Source organism: Anguilla anguilla, chromosome 3 (genome assembly GCF_013347855.1).
Source record: "Anguilla anguilla isolate fAngAng1 chromosome 3, fAngAng1.pri, whole genome shotgun sequence".
NCBI classification, from domain to species: Eukaryota; Metazoa; Chordata; class Actinopteri; order Anguilliformes; family Anguillidae; genus Anguilla; species Anguilla anguilla.
The window spans coordinates 228847-254036 of record NC_049203.1 but is presented as its reverse complement, the minus strand read 5'-3'; the positions used below and the strand labels follow the sequence as shown (position 1 = coordinate 254036).

General features: G+C 47.8%; 1 protein-coding gene across 2 annotated transcripts in view; it reads left to right on the top strand.

The window, feature by feature from the left end:
- The window catches only part of LOC118223570 (teneurin-2-like), a 200236-nt gene that overhangs the window by 59085 nt on the left and 115961 nt on the right, over positions 1 to 25190 (top strand). For both annotated transcript variants that reach the window (XM_035410272.1, XM_035410273.1), the window contains exon 3: positions 8268 to 8540. In XM_035410272.1, coding sequence (XP_035266163.1) covers positions 8268 to 8540 — 273 coding nt within the window. The remainder of the gene's footprint in view (positions 1 to 8267; positions 8541 to 25190) is intronic.

The window sequence follows — 25190 nt, the reverse complement described above, 5'->3', positions numbered from 1 at the left end:
ACACAGTCTCTGTGAGCTGTCTCTGCGCTGCATTGATTTTTTCATAAAAAACCTTATTGTTCCAAAATAAAGGCTGAATAAATTGCTGAGGTCTGGCAAAGACCTACACCACTTGACACCTCTAAATTGGAAATAATATTTGTTTTCTATAGATGTATGTGCCTTTAAATGTTATCATCAATCCTATTTATCGCAACTCAGGTCAAAAGTAGAAGTTTCTGGAAGAGGAAAATGCAAACAGCAGCATGAATACAGTGACCCAGAACAGTAAGAGAATTTATGCAGGTAGCGGGGGCTAGCTGGGCTAGCACAGTCTCCACAGTGTAGCGGGGGCTAGCTGGGCTAGCACAGCCTTCACAGTGTGCGGGGGCTGGGGCTAGCTGGGCTAGCATAGCCTCCACAGTGTAGCGGGGGCTAGCTGGGCTAGCACAGTCTCCGCAGTGTTGGGGGGGTAGGGTAATATAGCCTCTACAGTGTTGTGGGGTAGGGTAATATAGCCTCCACAGTGTTGGGGGGGGGTAGGGTAATATAGCCTCCACAGTGTTGGGGGGGTAGGGTAATATAGCCTCCACAGTGTTGGGAGGTGGGGTAGTATAGCCTCCACAGTGTTGGGAGGTGGGGTAGTATAGCCTCCACAGTTTTGGGTGTTAGGGTAATATAGCCTCCACAGTATTGTGAGGTGGGGTAATATAGCCTCCACAGTGTTGGGAGGTGGGGTAGTATAGCCTCCATGGTGTTGAGGGTAGGGTAATATAGTCTCCACAGTGTTGGGGGCAGGGTAATATAGCCTCCACAGTGTTGGGAGGTGGGGTAGTATAGCCTCCATGGTGTTGAGGGTAGGGTAATATAGCCTACACAGTGTTGGGGGTAGGGTAATATAGCCTACACAGTGTTGGGAGGTGGGGTAGTATAGCCTCCATGGTGTTGAGGGTAGGGTAATATAGTCTCCACAGTGTTGGGGGCAGGGTAATATAGCCTCCACAGTGTTGGGGGCAGGGTAATATAGCCTCCACAGTGTTGGGGGGGTAGGGTAATATAGCCTCCACAGTGTTGGGGGCAGGGTAATATAGCCTCCACAGTGTTGGGGGGGTAGGGTAATATAGCCTCCACAGTGTTGGGGGCAGGGTAATATAGTCTCCACAGTGTTGGGGGCAGGGTAATATAGCCTCCACAGTGTTGGGGGCAGGGTAATATAGCCTCCACAGTGTTGGGGGCAGGGTAATATAGTCTCCACAGTGTTGGGGGCAGGGTAATATAGCCTCCACAGTGTTGGGGGCAGGGTAATATAGCCTCCACAGTGTTGGGGGCAGGGTAATATAGCCTCCACAGTGTTGGGGGCAGGGTAATATAGTCTCCACAGTGTTGGGGGCAGGGTAATATAGTCTCCACAGTGTTGGGGGCAGGGTAATATAGCCTCCACAGTGTTGGGGGCAGGGTAATATAGCCTCCACAGTGTTGGGGGGGTAGGGTAATATAGCCTCCACAGTGTTGGGGGCAGGGTAATATAGTCTCCACAGTGTTGGGGGCAGGGTAATATAGCCTCCACAGTGTTGGGGGCAGGGTAATATAGCCTCCACAGTGTTGGGGGCAGGGTAATATAGCCTCCACAGTGTTGGGGGCAGGGTAATATAGCCTGCACAGTGTTGGGGGGAGTTTGGGGGGAGTCATACACTGGGAGGACATCTACGGCGTGATGCTTTAAGGTGTCCATCGAGCACAGCGTTGGGCGTGGTCTTGCACTGGCACCCCAGTTTTAAATGAGGGATTCAAATCTCTGCTTCCTGTTTCTGCTCAACATCCTAACCATGCAGCCATTCTCACTGATATTTCTCTATCGAACAGGAGTTATGGAAATGCAAGAAATCTCAGATGCAAAAATGTTTATTTTACTGTCTACGGGCAAAGATACAAACTCTCAGTGCACATTATTTGTAATACCTGCTTAACAAGATAGCGCCACTAAGATTTAATCAGATCCCTCCCAATGATGTAGGTGAGAAGAAGAATTCTTTTATATAAAAAGTGTGTGTATCTGAATTCATGCTCCTGGGTACTTAGCTTTGTGATTTTAATCATTGGTTTGTAGGGACTTGGTCTCTGTCAGTGAAGCAGGTTGGCATGTTAATGTGAGGCTCCTGTTTCTTTATCTTCAGTGTGCTTGATGGCTGAATTTTAAATGCTTGAACTTCACTAAAAGCAAAACGAGAATTTTAAAAAGGTAAAATATATGAATAACAAACAAACCAACATATATTTGGTTAAATACTACCACAGTAAATGTAAGTATCAACATACAGATTTAAGTAAGAGTGAAGTTGAGCAATTTTTGGTTTATTAAGGGGTCACAGAACATTTTACATTTTATCCGTATGAGCTTAGAGAGGATTTATAGATTTGGTCTTATTTTCTCAAGTCTCGGACGGTAATTGGAAATGTTTTTCATGCAATGGAAAGATTGATTGACTTGATTGATTGATTGATTGACTCATTGATTGGCTATAGTGTTTCTGATTGGAGGAGGGGAGCGGTTGAGGAAGAATCTATATCTTCCTCTTTCATGTCACCTGTAGAGATTCTATAATTGTGTTGAGGTGGAATTCACAGTTAGAGGGAATATGGCTGTCACATCGTTAGGCACACATTTATATGTGTGTCACTATAACTGCCCCAATGCCCATTCCTTTAGATGTGTGTCACTATAACTGCCCCAATGCCCATTCCTTTAGATGTGTGTCACTATAACTGCCCCAATGCCCATTCCTTTTGGGGGCGGTGCTTTCTCTGAGTGACAGGTGGAGTGAGATGCAGGAGAGTACTCATATGCTTATGCACTCATTACATGGAGGGATTTAGACATGAAGCAAAAGCCTGCACTCATATTTTATATTTCATATTTCCTCTATTTCATTCATCTGTATTCCTGTTTCTCCATGTCATTTTAGCACTTAAATCACTGTGGTTGTTGAAATGCAATATCATAAGGGACAGTCATCACAGTTTCCATGATGCTTATTCAGTTATTAAAAGGGGCTAATTAAGCACATTACAGGACTGATTTCAGGTGGAGATCAGCCGGCAGAATAAGGGTCTGTACCTGTAGGTGGAAATTAATCATGGGGGGTTTTCCCGTGATACCTGTGAGTATTTTAACTCTGTGTGTTAAGAGTTAATGCAATAGGCCTCCAGGATTCATACTAGAAGCAGAGATCTTTGAAGGGTTGCAGACTATAGGCAATATGATGTTCTTGGTGAGCGGAGTCCTGTGTTTGTCATTAAAGCTTCCAGTTACTCGTATTTGCTGAGTTATTGTGATTGTAATTCTCCAGCACAGCAGCATGCTGCTCCTGACCTTCACCGCTCTGGCAAGGTCGCACCGTCTCACGGTCAGCCATTTGCCGTTTGGTAGCTGCTTTTAGTCGATGTGACTTACGGAAGCTGCATTTATCAGGATAAGCACACTGTCTGTAGAGCTAGAGCTGGGTAAAGCTGCAATCAAATATCTGTCTGCTGTTTGATGCTTTCAGCCCCCGGGCGGGGATGGGGGACATCAGTCCCGCAGGGGGAAGAGGAGATGGGTATCAGAGAGCCCTCTGCCACCACGCCTCACTTCCTGTTTGTGAGCGGCGTGCTTGAATGCGCAGAACCGCGGGAGGACAACGCGCTGCGAGTGCGTCTATTACTCGCTCATCCTGGCTCCGCCCACTAAACTGTCACTTTCACCATGGAAACGCTGCATTACACTTACTCCATCCTCCCCTTTCACCCCATCACCCTCTTTCCTTCTTCCCCTCCATCTTCCTGACTGTCCTTTCCTTCCTGCTCTTCCTCTCATACCATCCTCTTCCTCTCTCACTCGGAGTTTCTCAGGGAGTGGTAGAGTCGTGCGTCTTCTGAAAATGAAACTCCTGCGTTTGGAGTGCCGTCCAAGCCTCTCGGTGAGACTTAGGAGGTAATTACTCAGAGTAGATAAGAACATGGCACCTTAGGGACGCTGTGTTCAGAAGGCGTTGTGTTGATTCTGCATCGTGTTGACACTGTGTTCAGGAGGCGTTGTGTTGATTCTGTATTGTGTTGTCACTGTGTTGTTTTTGAAAGTAAGCTCTAGCCAGCGAGACGTTTGATCCCCTCCTGGTGCCAGACCATGTCTTTATGGTTGAGTTTCGTTTGGACTGTGCAGTGTGTGTCTGTGTGCCCCCAGTGCAAACTGTTCACAAGAGGTCCACAAGTTCATAGACCTCCCCCTGTCTGCAATTGGTCCAACCAAATCACATGGTTGGTTGCGTCATGCTTGACTGGCTATGGGGGCAGAGTGTCCTGTCCTGTCTGCACAGGTGTGTGTCCTGTCCGTGCAGGAGCATATGTCCTCTCTCTGCAGGTGTGTGTCCTGTCCGTGCAGGAGTGTGTCCTGTCCGTGCAGGAGTGTGTCCTCTCTGCGCAGGTGCATGTCCTGTCTGTGCAGGTGTGTGTCCTGTCCGTGCAGGAGCATGTGTCCTCTCTGCGCAGGTGTGTGTCCTGTCCTGTATGCACAGGTGTGTGTCCTGTGGGGCTCCAGTGCTCTCCATGCAGGTGGTCTGTCCGCCTTGTTCCTATCCTCTCAGGACCCATCAGTGCTTCTGTCATTTGGAGAAAGATAAATAAAAGAGCAGCAGTCCCCTCCCTGTGTCCCCCCCCCTAGACCCACGCGGCCTTTAAGTCCTGCTACCAGGGACGGGAAATTACCACTGCGCGTCGCCAAGAGCGCAGGAAGAGCTTTCGACTGCAGACGCTGGCACGCTGAGGGGCATTTCTGTCCTGTCCGGAGTCAAATTAGATCAGTTAAGTAAGGCCACCTCCCTTTAGCCACTATCAACAGCATGCTTGAGCCGCTGAGAAGTCATAACACACTTCTCTCCTCCCTCTTTCAGTCCTCATTTCCTCTCTCTTCTCCGGCTGGCTTGGCTGATGCAGCCTGCTTGGAGCAGGCAGGGCACTGTGGAGAGATGCTCGCTGTACGGGCGTGCTCCGCTCCCGGTTTGATTAGTCAGGTCTTGTAAGAGGAAGCAGAAAGACAGAAGGGGGAAGATGAGGTATTGCAGTGTTTGAATAACACAAAGGCCTTCCGAGTCCCCCCGAGCAGTCCTGGCCTGGGCGCAGTAACACATTAATCATGCGGAGAATGAAGACGGGGATTTTGTGCAGTTTTTCGTGCCTTTGCTCCCCTGGATAAACGATGGGAGGCTGACCCCCGCCCTGCCGCTCTCTGTTCCTGCTCACGTCAGCAGGAAAGTTCGGCTCCAGAGTGTTTGTTCCCAAGCCTCCACTGGGATGGGCCCATATTTATAAACCCTCGCTCAGGGAGGATTGTGGGAAACGGGCGCCATAACTCATGGCGCTAGAGACGGCGAGGCAGAGGGATGTGGCGATACCGATGGGAGCATCGGGGGGGAGGGGTGGGAGGCGAGGGATAGCCCAGGAGAGTAAACCTGCAAACGGCGCTCTTCACTCTCTACATCACTGCAGAGTGGGGCGGAGCAGCTGTGCTCAGCCACGGGGGCCAGAGACGGGGCTCCTCCCGCACCTCCTCCCTCAGGCTGGGGGCCAGGGACGGGGCTCCTCCCGCACCTCCTCCCTCAGGCCAGGGGCCAGCCCCTCCTCCTTTGATCCTTCCTCCGGGGGGAGAGAGCGATGCTTCATACTGTTTCTGCCCTCTCCCCTGAAAGAGTGCCATCCTTCATATTTACATGTGCATTTAGCTGACTTACACAGATCACATTTTGCCCACAATCCATTTATAGAGCTGTATTTCACCAAAGCAATGCAGGATATAAGTGCCTTGCTCAAGGGTACAACAGGAGTGCCCCATTTGGGGATCAAACCTGCAACCTCCAGGTAACAAACCCAGTTTCCATTATGCTTCTCTGCCTCAGCACCTGAACAGCGAACACATTATCGCTGTTTCTGTGGTAATGTGGTGTACGTGTGTGGATGTAGTGCTGTTCCTTCAACAAGAAATGTGCTGTGCATGTTGTTGTAATTGCTTCTGCTGACTTGCGTGTCAGCATGCAAAACACTTCTAACGGCTGATCATATCCGTGGTGCAGTTCTTCCCTAAAATGTGAAGTTACCGTTGAAAAACTGCCAGAACACTCTGTCACACCACAATAAAATCAAAGGCTGTTTCCCCACAAAACCTGATCGATTCATTTCTGCTCCTGTAAACTGTGTGCAGGATGCATGAGGTTTAAAGGAATGAATCTGCTATTGATTGCACAGGAAGAAAAGGCCACATTAACTGCTGGTTTGATTGTGCTTATATATACACACAACTCCTCACATTTAACTGCCACAGGACTGAGAACACTCAGCAGTCATTGGGCTGATCAGTACACACGGGCTTAATATTTAATTATCCTGTGTGATTGAGGCAGGTTTAGTGCCCTGTACTTGATTACCTGTTTGATTTCATTATTCAGATGAGGTCTGTAATGTAGCAGTGGTCAGGGCATCCGTGTGGAGCAGTGATCAGAGCAGCAGTGTGGAGCAGTGGTTAGATCAGCAGTGTAGAGCAGTGGTCAGAGCAGCAGTGTGGAGCAGTGGTCAGGGCATCCGTGTGGAGCAGTGATCAGAGCAGCAGTGTGGAGCAGTGGTCAGATCAGCAGTGTGGAGCAGTGGTCAGAGCAGCGGTGTGGAGCAGTGGTCAGAGCAGCGGTGTGGAGCAGTGGTCAGAGCAGCAGTGTGGAGCAGTGGTCAGAGCAGCAGTCATCAATTGTAAAATGTCTACAAAACCTGTTCAGTTCATGCACTGAACTTCAGTCTGTGTCCTGATGTGGCTGAGTTGAAAAGGAACTGACAGAGAGTGTTTCCGTATTGTAGCACTTCTCTGTGCTAGTTACTGTAGTCTGTTTCCTTGTTCTTAATCTCCTCTCTGTTGTAAGGTTGTTGAAGGCCGATTTCATCATTTTTCCTTTTGATTACGTTGATAAACTGAGAAATCGGAATTAACACAGCAATCACCTAATTTTTACCATGTTGAATCATATTTCCGGAATGATTCCCTTGCAGATAGTTAATTAATGGAAATCACCTCTTCCTTTTTTAGCTGATTGTGAAGGATTGCATCCCAATGCTGTTTTAATTAGCATGGAAAATAAATTGGTTATGCAGGCCTTTTTCCTTAATTGCCTTTCCTTCTATCTAGATTTAATTGGGCCTCTGTTGTGTTTATTGATTCCATTGGATATACTTTAATTTGGATTATTTTCTATATTTATTTTGGAGGGCAGTGTGTACAGAGTCTCCACTGTCTGTGGGCTGGGTTCAGTAGTGTCCCCCCTCATGTAAGCACATTTAATTTAGAGCTCATATGCAACTCATATAAAATCTATATAAAGCTTAGCCCCCTCTACTCACTTATCTGCAGGTGTACCTATACCCAGTCCCCTCTACTCCCTTATCTACAGGTGTACCTGTACCCAGTCCCCTCTACTCACTTATCTACAGGTGTACCTGTACCCAGTCCCCTCTACTCCCTTATCTACAGGTGTACCTGTACCCATTCCCCTCTACTCACTTATCTACAGGTGTACCTGTACCCAGTCCCCTCTACTCCCTTATCTACAGGTGTACCTGTACCCAGTCCCCTCTACTCACTTATCTACAGGTGTACCTGTACCCAGTCCCCTCTACTCACTTATCTACAGGTGTACCTGTACCCAGTTCCCTCTACTCATTTATCTACAGGTGTACCTGTACCCAGTCCCCTCTACTCCCTTATCTACAGGTGTACCTGTACCCAGTCCCCTCTACTCACTTATCTACAGGTGTACCTGTACCCAGTCCCCTCTACTCCCTTATCTACAGGTGTACCTGTACCCAGTCCCCTCTACTCCCTTATCTACAGGTGTACCTGTACCCAGTTCCCTCTACTCATTTATCTACAGGTGTACCTGTACCCAGTCCCCTCTACTCACTTATCTGCAGGTGTATCTGTACCCAGTCCCCTCTACTCACTTATCTACAGGTGTACCTGTACCCAGTCCCCTCTACTCACTTATCTGCATGTGTACCTGTACCCAGTCCCCTCTACTCACTTATCTGCAGGTGTACCTGTACCCAGTCCCCTCTACTCACTTATCTGCAGGTGTATCTGTACCCAGTCCCCTCTACTCACTTATCTGCAGGTGTACCTGTACCCAGTCCCCTCAACTCCCTTATCTACAGGTGCACCTCCAGGTGCTTTGACCCCGCTGGTACCATGCTGTACCTGACATCCCGTGTTCTGTTCACAGGTAATTTTACTTTGGCAGAGCTGGGTATCTGTGAGCCGGCCCCTCACCAGAGTGCGTACTGCTCGGACCTGGGCCTGCTGCACCGCGCCTACTCCCTGAGCGCGGGCTCTGATGCCGACTCCGACCCAGAGGGGGCGCTGTCCCCGGAGCGCGCCGTCCAGCTCTGGGGGGGGCACGAGATCAAGTCCCGCCGCAGTTCCGGCCTCTCCAGCCGCGAGAACTCCGCCCTCACCCTCACCGACTCTGATAACGACAAGTCCGATGAGGAGTCAGGTAGGGCTGAAGGTTACGTGGAAAGAAAGAGAGAGAAGAGAGAATGAGAGAATGAATGAAGAGATGGAGTGAGAGGTGGATGAGAGAAACCATCATTGATTGTGTCCGCAATATTCTGTAAACCCGAACGAACACACACACGATGGAAAGTCACTACAGATAATGTTTGTGTTGGGTCAACGTTACATTACATTTATTTGGATAAAAGCTTCTACCAAATAAATGTAATGTAATGTAGACCCAACACAAACATTATCTGTAGTGACTTTCCATCTTGTGTGTGTTCGTAGAGACAGAAAGGTTCTCACTGAGGAACACCAGAAGGTCCTCCTGAACTCACAACCCGCTTGTGCTTCACAGAAGACTACACGCCAGAGGCTCTGTTACTGTGTTTGTTTGGGTTTACAGCACATTGTGGACACAATCAATGATGGGTCAAGAGTGTGACTGGAGATCTGGTGACTGAGTGAGCAGGAGATCTGCTGACTGAGTGAGCAGGAGATCTGGTGTCTGAGTGAGCAGGAGATCTGCTGACTGAGTGAGCAGAAGATCTGGTGTCTGAGTGAGCTGGGGATCTGGTGTCTATATGGATTGGGGATCTCCGGTGAAAGATGCATCTCTCCTGCAGGTCGTGCTAGCTCTCCTGTGGCACTGTGTGAGCAGTTCAGCAGAAAAGCGGTTTATTGAGGCTGGATCACAGCTCTCTGTGCTTGCAGTAGTGGTGGGCTTATAGCCTTTTCACACTAGAGAGAAAAAAACAGTGAAAAGAAGCTTCAAGACTATGAGGAGGGGCTTAGTTTGATAAGATAATACCATAGGATCTGTGCAATGTTATATTAAGAGCTGCTGGGTCCTTGGTATTTGAGCAGCAAACCCCAAATTCCAGAATGTTTATTTATTTACATTGACTGTGTATTTTGTGTCTGATGGCATATTCCCTAAGGCCTTAATTTGACAAATATTTCTGAAATGATTGTTAATCTCATATTTCCTCCTTAATCCAACACCGGTAAATTGTCTTGTTGCATTGTGTGTTTGCACATTTTTAAGTGGTGTCAGTCATTAATAGTAAGAAGAAAAAACACATTTAGATTAGGCTCTGCTTCGTCAGCCCTGAAACCTTGCATCTGCGAATTTCAACACAAAACAAAACTGATTTTTATAATTTGTGTCAAGCACTCAACAGCTATTAAACACCTCAATAAGAAGTCTTACTTTAATCTCAGAGGCTGATAATAGCTCTGCTGCTAATTGTCATGCTTATCTGAGGCTCTGCCTCCTGATGCAGGCTGTGGTGTAGCACGCCAGGTTCTCCCTGCCGCTCTCAGTCGGGCTGAGGATCGGGCTGCTTTTACTGCTTTTGGGGTTTCCTGCTCCCGCTTTTGGTCTTTCTGGTGCACTTTTGATCTGTGCGGTCTGTGTGGGGCACTTTTGGTCTGTGTGGGGCACTTTTGGTCTGTGTGGTGCGATTTTGGTCTGTGTGGTGCGATTTTGGTCTGCGTGGTGCGCTTTTGGTCTGTGTGGTGCGATTTTGGTCTGCGTGGTGCGCTTTTGGTCTGTGTGCTGCGCTTTTGGTTTGTGTTTTAGTCTGTGTGGTGTCCTCATTTCATTACTCAGAATATACAGCTTTCATATGTGATACAAATGTACAGCATATTGATATATTCTGAAAAAACAGAGAGGCAATGTTATTTCAATTATTTCAGAAGTACTTGACGTGAAAAACCAGGATAAGGTTTTTTCTGGCACATCAGTGGTTTTTAAATTACCCTTTTTATTTTTAGGTAATTTTGAATGGTTTATGACTACACTTAAGCTCCAATTACCTGCATGTGTTAGATGAAGTATTTAATGTTCTCCTCTTAAGTTCTGTAATGTTATCTGCGTGTGCTCGTTCAGACACATGGCTCCAGTCTGCCCCCATGACGGCCTGTCCCTGTGCGAAGGGAGGAGCCTAATCGTTTAGCCGGTCGCCAGCATCTTCACCGAATCACCAACTGTTGTTTTATGAAATGATGCGCGCGTCTGCGTCAAAGCTGAGCTGGATCTCTAATTATACCACGAGCTGTGGAGAAATAGAGAAACCTGCAGGTGCTGCTTTGAATAAGAGAATACATTAAAGATGATTCAGCACTCTCTCCTCCTCCACCTCCTCTTCTCCTCCGCCCCTTCCCATCTTGTCCTTCTTTAGTACTCCCTCCTTCTTTTCCACTCTGTTCTGTGTCAAAAACTTTGATTGACAGGTGTCATTCATGGCCATGTTTGCATAGGGGAGTTCAATCTGTCCCTCCCTGCTTGTGCGGCCTTTTGATTCGCCCACAGCTGCTACAGGCTGGTAATTCTCCTAAACTGAGTGCAGTGTCTGTTGAAGGATGATTTGTCAGCTCATATAATATCAGAACTAGCTGAGCGTGACATGAAGAATAAATGTTTTGTGCTTATTCCCCTTTTGCTCCCAGTTGGGGTCATATTTATGAACTCAATGATATTCATTTTTCTGCCAGTTTGGAATTCTCAGTCATATTCATTAGCAATCATTGCTGCAGCCTTTGCTTTCGGTTCAGAAGAAAGCAGACAGGCCTGTGCTCTGCTCCTGAACATGTGATGTCAGTCGCTGATTATCATCACTCACCGGCACCGGCGCTGACACTGGCAAACTCGGACCACAGGCCTGTGCAGTGGAACAGTTCCTTAGAGTGAGCCACCCAGCAGCACCTATCCCAGAACTTTAAGTCCGCCAGGACAGCTCAGTGTTTAAATTCTGTGTAATGTGCTCTAAAGTAAGTGATTCCTTTTTTATTGATCAGATCTTAGATTGACAGTTGAACTAGGTAACTCCCTAATGTTTGAAAGCACAGACATCTGGTCTCAGAATATAATTTGACAAGTCAGACCTGCAATGTGTCAATCAACGTATATGAGAGAAAGTCTGAAAGAACTTACGCACTTATTTTCAGCAGCCTTAAATGATCGAGTGCTTGGCTGAAACAAAGCCAGCATGTCTGAATCTCCCTGGGGGGAGATTCTGCTCTAACTGCTGATCCTGGCAACATGTCTGCTCTAACTGCTGATCCTGGAGACATGTCTGCTCTAACTGCTGATCCTGGAGACATGTCTGCTCTAACTGCTGATCCTGGCGACATGTCTGCTCTAACTGCTGATCCTGGAGACATGTCTGCTCTAACTGCTGATCCTGGTGACATGTCTGCTCTAACTGCTGATCCTGGAGACATGTCTGCTCTAACTGCTGATCCTGGAGACATGTCTGCTCTAACTGCTGATCCTGGAGACATGTCTGCTGTAACTGCTGATCCTGGTGACATGTCTGCTCTAACTGCTGATCCTGACAACATGTTACATTATATTACATTACAGGCATTTAGCAGACGCTCTTATCCAGAGCGACTTACACAACTTTTACATAGCATTTTACATTGTATCCATTTATACAGCTGGATATATACTGAAGCAATGCAGGTTAAGTACCTTGCTCAAGGGTACAACGGCAGTGTCCTACCTGGGAATCGAACCTGCGACCTTTCGGTTACAAGCCCAGTTCCTTACCCACTGTGCTACACTCCGTCTGTCTGTCACATGTCTGCTCTAACTGCTGATCCTGGCGACATAACTGCTCTAACTGCTGATCCTGGAAACATGACTGCTCTGGCTTTATGATCCTGGCCTCCCTTCATTATTTAGGTTTGACTGATACTGATCTCTGCTTGACATCTGTGTCTTTAATCTGCTATAAATGCTTTGTTAATGATACATGTCAGGGTTGTGTTTGAGCTAATGAAAAGATAAAGTAAAGTTGTTTATTCAATGTATTTTTGTTTATATTAGTCCCTGGAACAAATTTGGCCCTGCTTTGTTGATTAAGCTTAATTAGGTATTCCATTATTTGTTCCAGGCTCCATGGAAAAATAAATGGCTCTTAATGAAGTTGCCTACCTGTCTGCATTACTAATGTAAGCGAAATGAACAGAAAGTTTTAGGAGGTGCTTTTCCCTTGCAATATATGGCTGAATATGCACACACTCCAATATCTACAAAAAGACAGACACTTTTATCCAGAACAGCTTGTCCTAAATTACCTTATAAGTAATATTATCTTATCCCAAGCAACATACACAGATTAAGTTTTAACATACAATAACAAAACAAGGAAGGTAACTGCTGACACTTGGTGAGTGATGCTTTGTCCAGATCAGTACCGCTCAGGCAGACTGAATTTTTGGGCACTTTGCATGCAAGGAGGGGCTCTGGCGCCATGGGCAGATTGCACTGGACCCAAACATAGTGAATACATATTTCAGTATTGCTGCCTTTTTAACTTACTATGTGGAAGACATGGTAACTTAGTAACACATGTGGTGATTTATTTATTTTTAGTTGTGAGTGTGATGTTTACATGTGGGAATGGATGGAGTTTTCCACTGTAAAGAATGATCTTTCTCTTCTGCTTTTTGGAATTCTCTCTCTCTCTGTATTTCTCTCTCTCTCATTTGAACATCCCTCTAGTCTCTTTCCCCCTCTCTTACCTTTCAAATCTTTCCCTTTTTCTCTCACTTGAAAGAAAACAGCGAGTGCTTTGATGTGTCAGGGCTTGCGATGCTTGATGGGTCAGTTCTGAGGGTTTTATAGAGGTTACTGTCCGCTGGGCTCAGAATGGGAATCAAACTCAACTGTAAAAAAAGTTATTTGCCTTTTTGTCAGCCATTGTGTTGCTTTCATCCTCCCACCAGCAGAGTGCGCTGTTGACTGTCTGCGGTTGCCCACTTACCTTATAACTTAATTGAGCCCAATGTCTCTGCTGAACAGAGAGATGTATAAATGTGGGCTTTTCTGAAGTCCAGCAGGCATGACCATTTCAGAATCTGAGTGGAACTTACTGTATGAAGAGAGGATGTGTTTGGAATAAAATGGTGGGATCCGCTCTTGTCTGATTTGGAAACCTCGATTTTCTCTCTTTTATCTCATCTGTCAGTGCAGTGCAAATATCTCTTCTTTATGGAGATAGAAAGTATAGGCTAATGCACTACATGTGATCAGAGAGCAGCCGTTCACTTGTACTTGTAAGATGACTGTGGTATGGCCTGTGATTGGCCCACGTAGCAGCGTTCTGACCTGTGATTGGACCATATTTTTGGTCCAAAAATATGCTCCCTCTCCCTGTTTCTTTTCTGTTCGTCTTCCTCGTTTTCTCTATTTGCTTCTCGGTCCCTCTCTCATTCCCTTTGAATTCAGGTCAGGCTTATCCAGTGAGGAGATTCTTATTTATTTATTTATTCTGTGGTGTAGCAGAGAGAGCCTGGGTAAAGCGCGAGGCCTCAGTCACTGAAATCTGCGTGGTGAATTCAGCCTCAGTCACTGAAATCTGCATGGTGAATTCAGCCTCAGTCACTGAAATCTGCATGGTGAATTCAGCCTCAGTCACTGAAATCTGCGCGGTGAATTCAGCCTCAGTCACTGAAATCTGCGCAGTGAATTCAGCCTCAGTCACTGAAATCTGCGCGGTGCATTCAGCCTCAGTCACTGAAATCTGCGTGGTGAATTCAGCCTCAGTCACTGAAATCTGCATGGTGAATTCAGCCTCAGTCACTGAAATCTGCGTGGTGAATTCAGCCTCAGTCACTGAAATCTGCGTGGTGAATTCAGCCTCAGTCACTGAAATCTGCATGGTGAATTCAGCCTCAGTCGCTGAAATCTGCATGGTGAATTCAGCCTCAGTCACTGAAATCTGCGTGGTGAATTCAGCCTCAGTCACTGAAATCTGCGCGGTGCATTCAGCCTCAGTCACTGAAATCTGCGTGGTGAATTCAGCCTCAGTCACTGAAATCTGCGTGGTGAATTCAGCCTCAGTCACTGAAATCTGCGCGGTGCATTCAGACGGCAGCCAGTTCTAAACAGCCAATAGTCTAACTCGATTTAAAAACACGCAGGGAAGGAACGCTGCCAGATTCAGCCATATCTCACTGGATGAGATCCAGCTCATCCTAAAAATAAATTTGTAAATAACAACTGAGAAATGTGTTGTTTTTATTAGATGAAACAAAGTCTGGGCCAATAGCAATTGCTAATATATTTCTGGCACTTGTTTTTATTAGATGCCCGAGTTTCTCACACGTTCTCCTGACGCGCTGAGAAAAATGACACACCTGTTTCAGGTCATTCCTTCATTAGTTAGCTGAGATTGTTTGGCAGCACCAGAGGATGAAGGGCTGGATCAGAGAGAAGGTGACTGCTCTGACCTGGTCGGCTTCTGCCTGTTACACAGCCCTAACCAGAATCTTTCATCTTTACAATCTCTGATTAAACATCGTTCACCAAAAAACCCCACTGCTATCTGTAAATATTCCCAAAAATCCCTCAAATCCAACCATTGATGCTCACCCCTATGCAAATAGCAAGTTTTCCTTAGCAGAATACACACAGCCTAAATTCCGCATACTTCTCAAACAACCACCAGTGTCCCCTTAATTACCCCCACTCCCCTCTTGGCTCAATTCAGTAGCAAGTCAAGAGACAGAGCAAAAAGAGCAAACAGAAAAAACACCAGACCTGAACCCCCAAATAGCAGGTACTTAAGGTATAAAAAAAAAAAACTCCCTATGGGGAGAGAGCCCTCTAACAGTGGCGACAAAAAACTCCCCAATGGGAAGAAATCTTGAGAGGAAATATAGAGGGGGGAGCCCATCGTCCACTGGCCAGCCTGGTGTAAAGTAATACAATGGAATGTGGCAGAAATGCTACAGGGGATCTATCACAGCAAATAGAATGGGTTAAGCAGGTTACAGCTGAGGTGAAAGCTAACAGGAATAATAGAAGAGCAAATGGTATAGTTCAGTATTGTGTGGTTTAGAGGAGCTGGGTGATGGATCTGGAGCTCCGGTGTAGTATAGTGATTATGGTTAGGTTTAAGGGGGCAGTGTGGTATAGCAGGTAGGATGAGGGTTAAGGTGGTATAGCAGGTAGGGTTAGGTTTAAGGGGGCAGTGTGGTATAGCAGGTAGGATGAGGGTTAAGGTGGTATAGCAGGTAGGGTTAGGTTTAAGGGGGCAGTGTGCTATAGCAGGTAGGATGAGGGTTAAGGTGGTATAGCAGGTAGGGTTAGGTTTAAGGGGGCAGTGTGGTATAGCAGTTAGGATGAGGGTTAAGGTGGTATAGCAGGTAGGGTTAGGTTTAAGGGGGCAGTGTGCTATAGCAGGTAGGATGAGGGTTAAGGTGGTATAGCAGGTAGGGTTAGGTTTAAGGGGGCAGTGTGGTATAGCAGTTAGGATGAGGGTTAAGGTGGTATTGCGATGGACAGCGAAGTAATCAGAGCTCTATCAGTCCAGTCTTTTTCTTGGCTTGGATGCTCTGACAAAATCAATCAGGTTTGATTTTATTGGCAGTCTTTAGGCATGGATCATATAGTGTGTGATGTGCAACGATGCAGTTTATAATCTGGAACTGTCTACAGCCAGAAAACTAAGCTCTGATTGGCGCTCTTCAGAACCACACTCGGGTAGCTAAAATGGAGGAGGCCAGGAGCAAGATATGTCAGCCTATGTTTCAGGAGAACCCATGGTTCTGTTAGCCAGGTCTAAAAGGAGAACCCGTGGTTCTGTTAGCCAGGTCTAAAAGGAGAACCCATGGTTCTGTTAGCCAGGTCTAAAAGGAGAACCCATGGTTCTGTTAGCCAGGTCTAAAAGGAGAACCCGTGGTTCTGTTAGCCAGGTCTAAAAGGGGAACCCGTGGTTCTGTTAGCCAGGTCTAAAAGGGGAACCCGTGGTTCTGTTAGCCAGGTCTAAAAGGGGAACCCATGGTTTTGTTACAGGGGAAGATGTTGGAGTTGTGGAAGTGCCTGTTGGATGTTGAAATCTAATCCTTTGTGTTTCACAGCAATGCAAAAGACGATTGAAAGACGTTTGTTAGATTTTCCTAAAATAGCTTTAGAAATAAAAACATGCCAGTGGAAAAGCTATTTTAGGAAAACTCCCGATAATTCGATATACATCATGAAGGCACCTATAGGTTCCTGTCTCCTTATTGTATTCCTTCTGTGTGTGTGTGTGTGTGTGTGTGTGTGTGTGTGTGTGTGTGTGTGTGTGTGTGTGTGTGTGTGAGTGTGAGTGTGAGTGTGAGTGTGAGTGTGAGTGTGAGTGTGAGTGTGAGTGTGAGTGTGTGTGTGTGTGTGTGAGTGTGAGTGTGAGTGTGAGTGTGAGTGTGAGTGTGAGTGTGAGTGTGAGTGTGAGTGTGAGTGTGAGTGTGAGTGTGAGTGTGAGTGTGAGTGTGAGTGTGAGTGTGAGTGTGAGTGGGTGTGTTTGTGTGTGTGTCTGGCTCTTCAGAAGGTGTGTGTGTGTGAGTGTGGGGGTGTATGTGTGTGGCTGTTCAGAAGGTGTGTGTGTGAGCATGTGAGTGTGAAGGTGTGTGGGCGTGTATGTGTGTGGCTGTTCAGAAGGTGTGTGAGCGTGAGCGGGTGTGTGTTGGTATATACTGTAGAACAGACTGTGGTCTTAGGTTACAGTTGTCCTCTGGTGTGCTGAAGAGTATTTAAGATCATATTTATTTAAGGTCATATTTATTGTACCAACTTTATCACAGACTTAATGGAAGTGTTTTAATGAGCTCAGGAAATAACGATTAAAAGAGTTATTTTTGTTTAGTCAAACAGTGCTGAAGTCTTTTCTCAACAAAACAACAGGGCTCATGTGAGCCAATCGCATTTGCAGCTATGAAAAGCCCCCAGGCGAGATGCAACAGAAAAGGGAATTTTTTTTTATCTCCAAGGAAAATGAAGAAAGACAAATAAAAGGTTTTCAGAGGGTGAAATGAAGGTGTAAACAAAGGAACGCGTGTATATTAACAGTCCATACAGGTGTAGCTGTATGTAAACAGTCCATACAGGTGTGTGTGTATGTAAGCAGGCCATACAGATGTTGCTGTATGTAAACAGTCCATACAGGTGTGTGTGTATATAAACACTCCATACAGGTGTAGCTGTATGTAAACAGTCCATACAGGTGTGTGTGTATGTAAGCAGGCCATACAGATGTTGCTGTACGTAAACAGTCCATACAGGTGTGTGTGTATATAAACACTCCATACAGGTGTAGCTGTATGTAAACAGTCCATACAGATGTAGCTGTATGTAAACACTCCATACAGGTGTAGCTGTATGTAAACACTCCATACAGGTGTGCATATGTAAGCAGGCTGGTGGTTGTTTAGAGTGTGCTGTGTGCTGCTCAGCAGGTGTGTTACTCAGGTGCAGGTATATTTCTCAGGCGCAGGTGTGTTACTCAGGTGCAGGTGTGTTTCTCAGGCGCAGGGCTGATGGAAGCGTCTGCAGGCCTGCCGCTGTGGAAGTGCTGGCACGGCGTGCTGTCAGAGCTGAAGGCTGAATGCCCGTTTGCCGGCCACACAGCTTCCACACACCTCCCCACTCGCACACACCGTCCACACACCTCCCCACTCGCACACGCCGTCCACACGCCTCCTCCATGGCATCCACACTCCTCCCTGCACAGTCCACACGCCTCCCCACTCGCACACACCGTCCACACACCTCCCCACTCGCACACACCTCCCCACACAGTCCACACACCTGCCCGCACAGTCCACACGCCTCCCTGCTCGCACACGCTGTCCACACACCGTCCACACGCCTCTCTGCATGCTGCCCTTCCTCCCCATCAGCGCGGGGCTGTGAGCAGAACAGAGCGCAAGGTCGTAATGAAAGGCGGATGTGGGGGTTTTGTAAAAGGTCATATTGATGTTTCCCCATCGGTCATAAAGGCTTCATCACTCTTATTGAGCTGTGAGGTTTTTTCTCAGCCCTCGCTCAGTGTTTTCAGGCACATTGATTAACACGGAAGCTTCCAGAAGCGCAGCCTGATGTCCGTCTGCTGCAGGTCGACCGGGCGTTCAGCGAAAGGCACAGGGCCGCGTGTGTGTGTTGCTGAAAGGCCACAAGGCCGTGGGTTTGTGCTGAAAGCTGGGTGCAGAGATGCTATTGACGTTTTGCAAAAGCCAGTGAAGAGTGGGGAGGGACTGTTAATTTTAAGAGCTCTCAACTTCCCAATCCTCTGCTAGCACAAAATAATCAATCATGAATTACGTTTTAAAAGTATTTAAAAAGTAAATTTGTGATAGCTGTTTGGAGGCATGCCCGTTTAAGGGCACTGCAAACTGTCACCTCATCCTCCCAACATTGGCTTCAGCATTACTGAGGGAGGGAGGCTTTAGGTGGCAGGATCAGAAAGGGGCATCACCAATCCTGGAGCGTATTGGTAAAAATGAAAAAAAGACTGGTGGCTATTGGTGAATACTGTTTGGCAGCTTCCTGGTAAAGTGCCGTCACAACCTGTCCCTGTTTTACAGGGCTTGAATTTCCCTGCTTTGCTGCTCACTAGTGACCTCTGTGGTCAGCTCGGTCCCTGCGGTCGGCCTGCCACAGCTGTGACTGCAGTCGATTGGTGGAGTGAGAATGACGAGCAGCTGCAGGTGGTATCTGTCTGTGCTCTGCATAAATGCACAAGGCATTTTAGATTAGATTAGACATTAAAGAGGGAAAACATGGGATGACAATGTTTGCTCTTGCCAGTTTACCCAGGGGAAAAAATAATATGACGGAGAGAGAAATGCGCTGGCGGGTTATTTGGGAAAGCAGCGGTGGGATTTATGGCGGCTCCGAGCCGTAAACCTGTCTCCCTCCGGATGTGAGCTGGCGAGCAAACACACCGCGCTCGTAAATATCAGGAGGCGCCGCCCAGCACATCGATCTGGGGGAGAATGATTAAAACACACGCTATCGGGGAGAGCGGCGTCAGGACGGACATCGATCTGAAACACAAAAAAGGGTCAGAGCTTGACCCCCCTCCCCCAGGCTGAAGGACCCCCTCTGCCTTCCTGAATCGGTCCTCCAGTTGCTGAGTTTTTGCCTGGTGAACTCAGGAGTCAGTCAAACAGACACAAATCCTGCTCTTTCATTCTGATACCTGCTCTTTACAGACACCTCGGGGAGCTTGCTGAAGCAGGGCGGGGTGGCTGAAGCAGGGAGGGAGCTTGCTGAAGCAGGGCGGGAGCTTGCTGAAGCAGGGAGGGAGCTTGCTGAAGCAGGGCGGGAGCTTGCTGAAGCAGGGCGGGAGCTTGTTAAAGCAGGGAGGGAGCTTGCTGAAGCAGGGCGGGAGCTTGCTGAAGCAGGGAGGGAGCTTGCTGAAGCAGGGCGGGAGCTTGTTGAAGCAGGGCGGGAGCTTGCTGAAGCAGGGCGAGAGCTTGCTGAAGCAGGGCGGGAGCTTGTTGAAGCAGGGCGGGAGCTTGCTGAAGCAGGGCGAGAGCTTGCTGAAGCAGGGAGGGAGCTTGCTGAAGCAGGGCGGGAGCTGGCTGAAGCAGGGCGAGAGCTTGCTGAAGCAGGGCGGGGTGGCTGAAGCAGGGAGGGAGCTGGCTGAAGCAGGGAGGGAGCTGGCTGAAGCAGGGCGGGAGCTTGCTGAAGCAGGGCGAGAGCTTGCTGAAGCAGGGAGGGAGCTTGCTGAAGCAGGGCGGGGTGGCTGAAGCAGGGTGGGAGCTGGCTGAAGCAGGCCAGGGTGGCTGAAGCAGGGCGGGGTGGCTGAAGCAGGGCGGGAGCTTGCTGAAGCAGGGAGGGAGCTTGCTGAAGCGGGGCGGGGTGGCTGAAGCAGGGAGGGAGCTTGCTGAAGCAGGGCGGGAACTGGCTGAAGCAGGGCGGGGTGGCTGAAGCAGGGAGGGAGCTTGCTGAAGCAGGGCGGGAACTGGCTGAAGCAGGGCGAGAGCTTGCTGAAGCAGGGCGGGGTGGCTGAAGCAGGGCGGGAGCTGGCTGAAGCAGGCCAGGGTGGCTGAAGCAGGGCGGGGTGGCTGAAGCAGGGCGGGAGCTTGCTGAAGCAGGGAGGGAGCTTGCTGAAGCGGGGCGGGGTGGCTGAAGCAGGGCGGGAACTGGCTGAAGCAGGGCGGGGTGGCTGAAGCAGGGAGGGAGCTTGCTGAAGCAAGGCGGGAACTGGCTGAAGCAGGGCGAGAGCTTGCTGAAGCAGGGAGGGAGCTTGCTGAAGCAGGGCGGGGTGGCTGAAGCAGGGCGGGAGCTGGCTGAAGCAGGGCGAGAGCTGGCTGAAGCAGGCCAGGGTGGCTGTAGGTCCTGAGCTGACGGAATAGCAGCAGGTTCTGTCCTCGCTGTTGTGTCCAGTGTTCAGGTCCATCTCTCCGTTCTCCCGCAGTACAGAGCTCAGCCGCAGCGTTCTGTTTTTGATGGAGTGGAAGTGAGCAGTCTCATTATCTGCACGTTCACACTTCGTTTTCAAACAGCACGAAGCTGGAAAATCTCCCCATTGACAGGATAATAAATCACCCATGTTGTATTTTGACACGTGTGACAAAATGTATTAATCCCTTAATTAGAGGCTGAAAAGGTGGCTCTAAATTTGGCTTGGCCTTTTCCTCACTCGCCCTGTTTTTTTTTCTCCAAAATGCCGCTTGTCTCACCCGTGATCTGATAATTACTGCACATTAGTATCTCTCTTTCCAAAGGGGTGTTCTAGAGGTCCTGCACAACAATTCAGTTAATCAGGCTCATGCACACACCCACACACACTTTTTCTCTATGTATGGCACACATGCACACACTTTCTCTCTCTACGGCACACATGCACACACTTTCTCTCTAGCACGTATACACACTTGCACGTGTTCTAGACAGCTCCCATTTTGTCTCTTTCCCTGTTTCAAACACAAACATACATGTACACATACCACAGACATGTGCTTGAGTACGAGCATGCATGTATACACACACACACACACACACACACACACACACACACACACACACACACACACACACACACACACGCTCAAGCCCAGGCTACTTGTCTGTACCTCATGCTCTAATTGCCTACAGGCTAGATAGTATCCAAGACCATATCAAGCCTGGTCTTGAAAACCCCCTGAGTTTCTGCCTCTACTACATGACCTGGCTATTCCGCACAGTCTCTGTGTGAAAAAAATAATTCTTAACATCAATGCGAAATTTACCTTTTGCTAATTTCCATTTATGCCCCCCTCATTCTGCTAATAGAATCCAACCAGAAAAAGCTGTTGTAGTTCACTTTGAGGCTTTTACATTCATAAAAAGGATTAACAATTACATCACCCCTAAATTTCCTTTTACTATGCTTGAAGAGATTAAGCATCTTAAATCTTTCCTCATAACTTTAATCTTTCATACCAGGAACCAATTTGTTTGCCCTTCTTTGAACCTTTTTGCAGAGCCTCTGTTGTAGTACGGTCCCCAGAACTGCACACAATACTCCAAGTGTTGTCAACAAAGGCATTGTATAAGGAAGTATAACTTCCTTGGATGTATACTCAATACCTTTGGCTATATATCCTAGCATCCTGTTGGCCTTTTTCACTTTTACTGCACAGTGCCTAGAACCTGAAAGGCTTTGATCAACCATTACTCCCAGGTCTTTTTAAAATTTAGCACATTTCAATTGTGTTCCTCCCATAAAGTGGTCCTGCCTAATGCTTTTATTTCCCACATATAGAACTTTTAATTTGGCTATATTGAATTTAATTTCCCAGGTTTCTGCCCACTTCTGGATTCTGTGTAAATCTGGAATGTGACTTCAGGAATTCTCTTGCTTTAGTAAATCCTGCTCATGGTTTTACAGACCCTGAGTATGCAGTGCCTCTGTGCTCTGGAGATGAGTTACATTTGTGAAAAATTCAGTTCCATTCTTTTTTTAATTACAGATAATCATCATTTGTGCTGTCATAATGCACAGCTTTATTCTGATCTTTGCTATATAAAGAGCAAATTGCGTGTCTGCTCCTGCAAGTATAATGGCACTGTAAAGGTTTTTTAAAATATTTTTTTGTAATTTGAATGAAAAATGTGTTGCAGTGGCTGACTGATTTGCTCTAAATAATTCAGATGCACCACAGAGTGTTTGAATTCTGGCAGAATAATCACAGCGTGCTCTCCCATGAGTCCACTGGGCTGCTTTAGCATTTGGCATTTGGCGGGATTAATACCTGATTTAGTTCCCCGGCGTTTGGGGGGATTATTACCTGATTTAGTTACCCGGTGTTTGGGGGGATTATTACCTGATTTAGTTCCCTGGCATTTGGGGGGATTATTACCTGATTTAGTTCCCTGGCGTTTGGGGGGATTATTACCTGATTTAGTTGCCCGGCGTTTGGGGGGATTATTACCTGATTTAGTTCCCTGGCGTTTGGGGGGATTATTACCTGATTTAGTTGCCCGGCGTTTGGGGGGATTATTACCTGATTTAGTTACCCAGCGTTTGGTGGGATTAATACCTGATTTAGTTCCCTGGCGTTTGGGGGGATTATTACCTGATTTAGTTACCCAGCGTTTGGTGGGATTAATACCTGATTTAGTTCCCTGGCGTTTGGGGGGATTATTACCTGATTTAGTTCCCTGGCGTTTGGGGGGATTATTACCTGATTTAGTTCCCTGGCGTTTGGGGGGATTATTACCTGATTTAGTTACCCAGCGTTTGGTGGGATTAATACCTGATTTAGTTCCCTGGCGTTTGGGGGGATTATTACCTGATTTAGTTGCCCGGCGTTTGGGGGGATTATTACCTGATTTAGCTGCCTGGCGCTCGCTGGCCGGTGTGGAGAGCTCTGTGATGTCATTACAGAATTAGTGTAGTGTGATGAATTGTGTACAGAAGTGAGGGTGACAGCCCTATCGCCTTGCACATTTAGCTGGGCTCTTTATACTCATTTGATAGCCAAGGACGTTTCACTCCTGTTTAAGACATTTGGGCTTCACCTTCTGTGGCAGGTACGCTAGGGAATTTGGGGACAAAGGGACACGTAGCCCTATAAACACGGCGCCCAGTGGGTCCGTACGGAGCGAATGTTTCAGAAGTCCGTGCGCGGCTGTTCTTTGAAGGAGAGCAGGATGGGGGCGGGGGGGCTGCAGACTGAAAGTCAAAATCGATGAGCGAGGCAGAGCTACAATTCTAAATAACACACCATCTCCAGCGAGAGGGAGGAGACGTATTGAAACAAATATATTTATTGTATTATTTGGCCTCCATAAGGACGCGGCAGAGGTATGTCGGAGCTCGATATGGACGTCGCCGTGGCGATCGGCGGATGTCCGCTGCTGGAAAGCTCTGTTTAATGCGCTCTGAGCCGGCCGTAACTCAGGAGACGGGATCGATCGGCGCTGCCGGGCCCTCCCTCGTTTGATGAAGAGCGCGGGCGATGAGGAGGGACAGGCCGGCCCAGGATTGGCATCATCGCTCTAATCCCGCCGCGTGTCTGAGCCAATCACTTTCACCTCAGGCTCGTCCATCACTCCGGCTGCCCTGACGCAAAGCCACGCCCCTCCCCCAATCACCCGCGCGTCTCCTTAACCCCGCCAGACCCAGGCCCCTCCCCCAATCACCCGCGCGTCTCCATAACCCCGCCAGACCCTGTCCTCTCCCCAACCGCACACGTCTCTGTTACCCCGCCAGACCCTGTCCTCTCCCCAACCGCACACGTCTGTTACCCCGCCAGACCCTGTCCTCTCCCCAACTGCACACGTCTCTGTTACCCCACTCCTCTCCCCGAGCAGTAAAGCTGAATAAATCAAGGGCATCGCCGAAACATGAGGTTTGTCAGAACGAAGCGTTTGATACATCATCAGGATGCAAGAAGCACTGAGGAGCTCCGCGAATCAAACGAGCTGGTCGACCGCAGGAGAGCGTCAGTGGCCGACCAAAGAGTACATTCAGCTGTGAAGTCAAAGCCCTTTTCAACTGTCAAACAGATCAAGAACACTCTCCAGGGTGTAGAGTACACCAGCATAATCTCTGAGGGTGCGCTGCAGTATGGAAACCACTGGTGAGCCTCAAGAACAGAACAGTCAGGGTAGAGTTTGCTAAAAAGTACATTAAAAAACTAGAGTTCTAGAGCAAAGTCTTATGGACGGATGAGATAAGATGAGTATTAACCTGTGCCAAAGCGATGGAAAGAGGAGAAAGAAAGAAACTGCTCATGATCCAAAGCACCCCCCCTCATCTGTGAAACATGGTGGAGGTAGTGTTGTGGCTTGGGCATGTATGGCTGTCACTGGAACTGGCTTACATGACTTCATTGATGATGCAACTCTGCCGACAGCAGCAGCAGAATGAATTCTGAAGTGCAAACATCTGATCTGCGCAACCATTACATTACATTACATTACATTATAGGCATTTAGCTGACGCTCTTATCCAGAGCGACTTACAACAGTGTAACCAAACTCAGGATCAAGTCCACTTAAGTCCATTGAACAAAATGCAGATAAAAAGCCTTTACTATGGTAGCATACATTAAGGAGAAACAAGATAGTCTGAACCAAAAAATTTTTTTTTTTTTTTTTTTAATAGTTATGGGAGGGGGTTTAGGGAAGAGGAGAGAGGTACACAGAGAAGAGGTGCGTCTTGAGTTTCCGTTTGAAGGTGCTCAGACACTCTGCTGTTCTGACCTCCACTGGAAGATCGTTCCACCATCGTGGGGCCAGAACTGCAAAGAGTCGAGACCTTGTTGCTGCTCGTGTTGGGGGAGGAATCAGCCGCCATGTAGTAGCCGATCGGAGCGATCTGGCCGGCTTGTAGGGTCTGATCATCTTCTGCAGATAACCAGGAGCTGACCC